General features: G+C 38.7%; 1 protein-coding gene across 1 annotated transcript; it reads right to left on the bottom strand.

Moving 5' to 3' along the window:
• Positions 1-2: 2 nt before the first annotated feature.
• Positions 3-3,367, bottom strand: LOC119413003 (UDP-glucuronosyltransferase 2A2-like; the record flags this gene model as incomplete). The annotated part of the gene is made up of 2 exons (XM_037680014.1): positions 3,286-3,367; positions 3-1,072 (listed from the first exon to the last, which is right to left on the bottom strand). A coding segment is annotated over exon 2 (1,056 nt), but the record flags the coding sequence as incomplete, so codon positions are not given.
• Positions 3,368-8,605: the final 5,238 nt, after the last annotated feature.

Below are 8,605 nucleotides of genomic sequence, written 5' to 3'. Positions count from 1 at the left end.
CAGTCCAAGAGTAAAGTATTGTTGCCAAGGGTGGATGGTTTCTTGCCGTTGTACCTCCAGATCACCTTTTGGGGAAGTTCTGCAAAAGCAGCAGCAATGTCCTCAGTGATGTCCTCAGGAAGTTTATCCACCAGAGTCCCCAGTGTCATCACAATGACACCATGTTCCCCAGAGCTCTGTACAAAATCCTCTAACTCTTGAGGGAGAGGTTTGGAGGGTTTGCACTGAAACCCTGAGATGTATACGATGTTAGGCATAGTAGGTCGTGGAAACTCAAAGGTGAAATCATTTCTCATCAGCCAGATATCAGCTGCCTGAAAAAGCTCCATGTAATGTACATCACTGCCAAAATAACGACTGACAAAAGGTTTGTAGTTTGGATCTAAAATGAACCAAATGTAGATGTGACTCGATATGAAAAACATAAAATTCTTAACCCTTTGACTAAATGTCATCTTATCAGTTAGATCTGCTCTTGGTATTGGGACATAAGAAAGAGGGGCGGGTGCAATTGCTTGATGCCCCTCACCCTGAATAGTCCATCTGACATTATAGACAAGTGGAAGACCCAAACGGTGAGCTAGAAGTACTCCTCCACCAGTTCCAGGATCAGTAAGAACCAGATCAAATTTGGCATCACGGAGGCTCTGCATCAGTTTGGTATCCTCAAAAAAATTTTCCATCATGTCAATTATCTGCTTATGGATCAGATAGAACTGTGTCATCTCATCACACACTAGAGATAAAAGAGTCCACAATGAATGACCTTGGCGTCTCATTGTCAGTGTTCTTGTGATGAATGACTCAAGGTCCAAATCAAAACCACCCGGAGACATGATAGTGATTGTCTTGTAAAGAGCAGAGTCTTCGTCGATGAACCAACTGTTTGAAGGACGTATCACAGTCACTTCATGGCCTCTGGCGTGAAGCTCTTTGATCATAACTTTCATGTTGACCCAGTGACTTCCTTCCCATGGAAACACCAGGACGTTCCCACTGTTTACCAAAAGTGCTTTGCAGAGCAACACAGCAAGTGTCGCCAGGGTCAGTCGGTACATTCCTGAAAGAAATTCTGACAAGAGATGTGAAGACATTAAATGGTAAATGGACTGTTCTTATATAGCACCTTTCTATCTTATCAAGTATCTTATTTTGTATTGAACACTTTTTTAATCTTATCAAGACACTCAAATCACTTTACAGTATAATCTGTGTCCTCATTTACCCATTCATACAGCACTCTACTGGATTTCTACAAAGCTAATTGGACAAATCATTCCAAAGAGACTAATCAGTGATTTATCACATTCATACACCGATGGGACACACATCAGAGGCTATGAGGGGTTCAGTGTCTTGCCCAGGGACTCTTGGGCAAGTGACTGCTGGTAGATTCGAACCCCCAACTCTTGTATTGGAGGACAACTGCTCTAACCACTCAGCCACAGCCGCCCTCACCTTCACTGTACCGAGACTTCTGTTGCTTAACCATCCAGACTTGATGCCTTGTGAAATTTTCCCTTAACCTTTAGTCAAGTAGTCAAATCCAAACTAACCTTGATAACAAAATATGGAGGTTTATCCCGTCTTTTTGTTATGGATCTATCCTTCAGGAGTGTTCAGTACAGTATGTCTAAATGAAACTTAATACGTGCCTACGGGTTGTTTTTGAACCCATCCAGACGACCTGACTTAACGTTTTTAGATTGTTCTACCTGGATTATGAGCATGCATGAGGATATTAATACGTGTCTAGTTTGTGCACTTTTTTTAAACGTTAGTGTTTTGTTTGAATGACATACCTTCCAGATCGGTATCAGCTTACTGATTACACAACCACAATGGAGAAATTCATGAAAAACCCAGCAGCTTTACAGAAGCATTTATTAGATGTTTCAAGTTTCACAGCTATGTTTATGTACTTGTGTCCTAGCAGACGCCTTAGTAGGCAGAAAGCAGGTTTAGAAGCTGTGCTTTTATGTTTTAAAGATAAAGTTTCAAGGGTTCTTTTATTCTTAGTAAACTGTAAAAAAAAAATGCAGCTGCAGCTTTCCAAAGGACTCGTGATGTTATGTAATACTTAATGAACAAAATGTTCCCTGTTCCCCTAAAGGCAGTAATAATGTCGTGTGAATGCTGAGTCAGCAATTCTTTGTGCTTTTTGATGTTTACATCAAACGTTCAGCTCAATCTGGAATAATGTGCTACGACTTTAGCTTTTTGTAACTTTAATACTATAAAAAAATATATTTTAAATAAAAATATTTTATAGATACATTGAAATTAACTCAGTTTCTTCAAAACATTTTATTTGAAATCTGCTTTCCTAATTTTTGGTTTATTTTTATGCTAATTTCAGCTTTGAACTGTCATTTTTCTACTTATAGATTTTAGATACTGTTTATTTTTTAGCATTACTGTATCCTTTATTTCACTCATGTTAGCATTTAGATATCATTCTGGTTTTATTTTTATTCTTTAGCTCATTGTAGCTACAGCTTTGTGTTTAACATTAGCATTTTCTTTGTTCATTTTAGCTGCTTGCTAATTTCAGCTGCGGTTTTGCTAAGTTTAACAATTGTTTTGCTAATTTCATCTACTATTTGTTTCATTTTGGCTTAAGCATATATTTAATCTTTTAGCTACAGTTTTGCTAAATGTAGCTACTTTTTGCTCATTTCAGCATCTTTCTTGCTGCTTTTAATTTTAGCTTCGTCAGCAGATTTCAGCAGCCAGTCAACGCTGTGTATTTCTACAGAAATCTTACTTTAATGTAAAAGTAGATGTGGATATGGAAATGTTAAAGAAACTACAAACCAAAATGTAACAGTACACCAGAAAGAGGTCACAAATTTTAAACATATGGAAAAAAAATTTGAAAACTCTGGAACATTTAGTTTTAATAAACCAAACTAAGTTTTTTTTCCAGGAGCCCTGTGGAAAACATGAGGCAGTCATAATCTTCTGCATCAGAAAACCATTTTCAGAGTATCCAAGAGTCTGTTGCAAAACATTTAATCTGTTTTCTTAATTAATGAAATCTGTTCTTTACAGTGGGATTGCTCAGACGCAAGTTCAGACTCGTCAACTTAAAATCTCCGGTCCTGTGTGACATTCAAAACTGTAACTAATCAGGATTTAACTGCATTCATTTTACAAAACATGGTTTAAAAACACAATTAAAACTTTGCTTTTAAAAATATTATGTAACGTAGATCTTTTTGCCTAACTGCTGTATCCCTACATTTCTACCGCTGCCTGTCACTGTCTTATGTAAAAACTTACTGAGAGCGTTGCAGCCAGCAGGAATGTCACGTTTGAGCGGGAGCTCGTCGTTAGTGCATCCAGTCTCCGTCACGGCAGATGTTGGTCTGACTTCCTTCTCTAACAGTCAGAGCAACCCAGTGGGTGTTGGCACTGAGACTGAGAGTCTCTGCGAGTCAATTTGTCTCTTTAACAATGGAAAATATTTGTGTAACATTGATACTGAAGACCTGCTCTTTAAGTGTTAATACAGTTTTTATACTTTTAAACACGGGGCATTTTTCATTTAAGACAGACTTAATTAACATTTTTAATTTCAATTTCCAAAAGTTAGTTTTGAGAAAATTAACAGTATCAAAAGCCACTTATTCACATAAGGAACATAATAAATGTATTGCCAGGCCTTCTCTATAAATTTTTGAATAAAGTAGATGTGATTTCCTGCATTTTGGTGAATTTTAATGGATTGTTAAACATCTACCTGCTTGTAAAAAGCCTTTCATACATTTTACCAAAAATCACTTTATGATGAAAAGGAATGAACTTACTGTGTATTTAACAAAATTTTTGAAATGACATTATTTTCAATTCAATTCAATTCAGTTTATTTATACAACGCCAAGTCTAGGGCTGGGTACCTTTCTAAAAATATTGGTACCGGTGTCGGTACCTTCAATTCGGTGTCAGTTCCTGGACGGTTCTTTTTTCGATACCAATTTTGTAATTAATATTAATTCTAACAAGAATAAAGTTATGTTACACATTACAGTACATATTGTGAATTTTATTTTTTAACTTTGGCATTTCTATTCCAAGCTGTTTTCTTACATTAAAATAAACAAATCATTTCCAGTTCAAAAGAACAGTTTCAAACCAGTGACAGGTCAGTGTCTAATGCTCACTGCTACACACTGAGGACATTTTCACTTCACAGTTTTTCTTCAGAAAAATCAACATGTCTGTTTTCTCTGGACACAAACAAGCTGCTCCTGGCTGATGGTGTCTCCAGCAGTAGGAAGTGTTCACTCTGAGGGTGTAGATGATGCTTGTTGCACACACAGATACCTGGTTGTCAGTTTGACAGCACTGACATATTGTCCCTCACATCCCACCAGCAGGTCAGTGGATTCACTGAGGTAGGGATGATGCAGACATCTGCACCTCTGTGTCTCTGCCTGAATCTTCTCTGTGGTTCTCTGGGGTTTAGGGCTCTGATCATCTCCCTAACAGGAAAGAGTTGGAGGTAGTACAGTACGTAAAGGTGCTGTGAGATGAGTGTAAGTTGAAGGTCAGCGTTTAACCAAACAGACTGGATGTTCTGCACATGCAAAGACTATATAACATCAATCAATAAGTGATTGCACGAGATAATTAACAATAAACTGAATCAGAGACGTTAAGGGGAATGATAAGATCATGAAAAGAACGGTCGTGTAACTCCGTTAAAGCAGATTTTATGTTAACAGGACTGAGCAGGAAGAAGACATGAAGCGTTTTTAACAACACACAAAAGGTTTTAAGCAATAGTTTACTTTCAAAGTTAATAATTAATACTACATACTGTGTCTTAAAGTTTAGATGTGTGAGCAAAGAACAAATAAAATCCCCTTTTTATAATGAAAGTTACCTTCTTGTCTGATTTTTGCATGTTCATCTTTAGATCTGTGCTTTAGATGCAAGAACTTTATGACATATTTAACTGAAAGTAAAGTTCACGGACTCTTTTTATGGACTTTATGCTGCAACGGTTGACTGTTAGTCATAAAAAAGGTGGTAACAAAACAAAAAAAACAGCTCTCGTGCAAAGTAAGATTTTTATCTTTTCTGTTTATTTACAACTGTTGACTAAAAATCACCTGCTGCTGAAAAAAAGAGGTGTTTTTGTTCATCGTTGTGTTTGTTAGTGAAATATCTCATCTCAGATTTTAATTAGGCACTCAAAAGTAATTTATCAAATCATAGTCAACACAGAAACTTGGTTAATTTGACAAATATTGAGCTAAAATTTGGCGTGGTAGTAGCTGAGCATACAGCCGCTAACAGATCACACAAGAGATGTAGCTTGAAAACACATAAATTGTAATTTTCCATATTTGACCACAGCTGCTCTTGGTTTAAATCTCTGTCATGAAAGGAAGCGGGTGACGCTCCTTCTATGGGCTTTTATTCAGGAGTGGAGTTGCTGCCATGTTGTCGTTGTTTTGACATCAGGATGTTGTTTTAGAAAGATTTTTCAGACAAGTCTTAGCAAGACGAGGCCTTTTTTTACAGCTCTGTTACAAACCGTTCAACATTCCCCTGGAAGAGCGAGATTAGTTAGCTGGGAGGAGAATAGTCATGGGGGTTTCTCCTCAAAACACATGACCTGGTGCAAAAAGATGGTTGGAAACCAAGAATTACCAAGAGGAAATAAAAAGCAAATTACTTTATTTGTTTTTTTTAGGGTAGAAATTATGCTGATGCATAAATCCTGAAGTGCCATTTTATTTTGTTCTGTTCACAATATCAGTCTGTTTTCAGGCTCCACAGATTTGGAAAAAAACATGAAAATTACACATGAAAACTTTGGCTTACACACGTGTCAAACTCAAGGCCCGGGGGCCGAATAGGGCCCTTGTTAATGTCTTATCTGGCCCCCAAGATGATATTTTAAAAGTAAAATAGTTTTATCGCCTCATTTAGTGCAGACTTCTCATGATAGTAGGCCAAGTTTGATGTTAAAAATATAATTGGAACAATGTCTTGCTGAGACCAACATATCTCTTGTTGAGGAACCTGCAACCAAGAAAAGATGTGAGGTTTCTGACTGGAGGTCACGAATCGACTGAAACTAGCCCTCGGTCTGAAAGATGTTAGTGTTTGTCCCATTTTGTAGGTGAGTTTGACGTCCCTGGTCCTATCTGTTGAATTTCAATGGAAAAAACGAGCAAACTCAGCCCTGTTTGGAGCTCTGCAGCCACAGCTTTCCTCAGCAACATAAGCAAAGTAAAATGTTGGTTATGAAGAGTAACTATTAGGCTTTAAGTAAAGCTACACACTGTGATTGTCTTTTAGAAGCTTTGCCACCAAAACCGGTGTTTTTTGTTCCCTCCATCTCCAGCCTCACCATCTCGAAGCCCCCACAGCAGCCAGGCAGCCGATGTGAAACCATTTCCAAACCGTTCCTGGTGCTCAGACACAACCAGATCTATGTCCTCACCCAGCAGCACTCTGCACAGAAAGCATCTCAACGTACCTCAGCTGGAGCAGGACGCCCCCTCCTCTGACAAAGATGGAAGCTGCTACACCGAGCTGTACCCTCAGAGCTACGTGGAGCGGCTGCAGGCAGAGGAAGGCTCGTCCAGCTCTGACCCGCTGAGGACGGACGATGTAACTGCGTCCTTCTCACCGGTGGTGGAGACGGTCTCTTGCCTCAGACCCAATGTGGATATCCTAACTGGGCCTTCCCTGTGATGGACTTGCAACCTGTTTAGGGCATCAGTTTAGGCACAGGATGCTCTCCACTGCACACCAGTAGAAGGAGGTGAGGACTGAGCTTCCCAGACCAGCTCGACTCAGCCGCCTGAAGAAGCAGAGTCTCTGTATCCATGTATCCATATATGACTGTCTTCTTTAAACATTCATATTTCAATTATTTTCTAAAGTTTTCTGAATCATTACAGTTGTGTGTTCACTGGTCATATCTTTTTATGTAAATGTGATATTAATGTATATTTTTGAAGACAATGACAGTAACACAAGTTGTGCTGCCTGTGTATACAGGCACTCTGTTTTGTGCAGTGGCAGGATGTGCATTTTACACCTAGGACTTCAAAAGGTGTTTGCTTTAATTTATCCGCCTCTTAATACATTGTTGTGATGCCACGATTTCAGAAACTATCAATAAATACACAGAAACGTGGTATAATATGGCGCTGTATCACAGACAGGTATCTCATGTTGCGAGAATGAAAGCCATTACTAAAGCAAGAAACACAATTTAAATTCAATATATTTATTTAGACACACGTGGGCGTTTTGATGTCACATCACTGCTCAAGAGAGCAACAGTTGGTTAAAAAAAAAAAACTTTAAAAGATGTGATGCACGTAAATAGAGACAAAACAGCAACGCAACACTGGGCATTAATTTAGAAAAGATAATCTGAACATTGGTATTTACTATAAACAATGATCAGAGCATTGGCTTTTTGATTTGATTTGGTTGGGAAAAGTAAAAAAAACATTTCCTGAAAAGACAGGGGTGGTCAAATCAGTTAAAAGCTAAACAAAGACTCTAACCTCCTTCTCAGGTGTGCAGTGGAGAGCATCATGTGCTCCGGCATCAATGTGTGGCATGGAGGCTGCACAGCTGCAGAAAGAAAAGCTTTGCAGAGAGTGGTGAAGGCTGCACAGAAGATGTTGGAGTCAGTCTCCCCACCATCACAGACATCTACACCTCCAGATGCAGGAAGAGGTCCACCTGCATCATGAAGGACCTCACTCACCCAGCACACACACTTTTTACCCCGCTCTCCTCAGGAAGGAGGTTGAGGAGCATTAAGTGTAGAACCACTAGACTGAGGAACAGCTTATACCCTGAGGCTGTTAGACTCATGAATCTCTAACCAGAATAATCACTGTGAAAAATCACATCATGTTGCTGCTGATCTGTTTAATGTTGCTGCTGATCTGTTCCATGTTGCTGCTGATCTGTTTCAATGTTGCTGTGTTCATGTGTGCTTATCTGCTCACACATGTTTCTTAGTTCACATCTTAGCTGTTATCTTTGTTTTTCTTTTACATTTTATTGTTGGAAGTAACTGGGACCCTGTGTACATAGTTTTGCTCCACCACATGTACCACATGTGCGAATGACAATAAAGAACCTGACTCTGACTAACAAAGTGAAGTCAGGTCCTCTGGACAGATTCTTTTTGTTTCGAGCACATTTCATCAAGAAACAGATATTTTTGCTAACTAACAGACAAACACACTCACGTGCACATGTAGACTAAACAACAAAACAGAAAAATCATCGTCTTCCTTTGACCTTTTGGTCGTGGGCTCCTAAAAATTAGAGAATTGTGGATGAATATTTTAGATTATAATCATTTTTAGAATGGGCTAAAATAGGTGGAGCTGAGCCTGGGACCAGGACGTGGAGCTCAGAGCAGGAGACAGCTACATGGAGCTTGACTGAAGATGAAGGTACTGCTGCTAAAAACAATGTTGACCAAAGTGCTTCACAAACAAGAAATTGGCAATAAAATAAACGAAAGATCAAACATGAAAACACAAGTATAATAAAATGGGCTAAGAACAAACTAAAACAAGAGAATAGCGATGGAATTCAAACCAAA

Source organism: Nematolebias whitei, chromosome 8 (genome assembly GCF_014905685.2).
Source record: "Nematolebias whitei isolate Nwh7 chromosome 8, NemWhi1, whole genome shotgun sequence".
Lineage (NCBI taxonomy): Eukaryota > Metazoa > Chordata > Actinopteri > Cyprinodontiformes > Rivulidae > Nematolebias > Nematolebias whitei.
The sequence above is the reverse complement of the archived record's forward strand: the minus strand, read 5'-3'. Positions and strand labels throughout refer to the sequence as shown.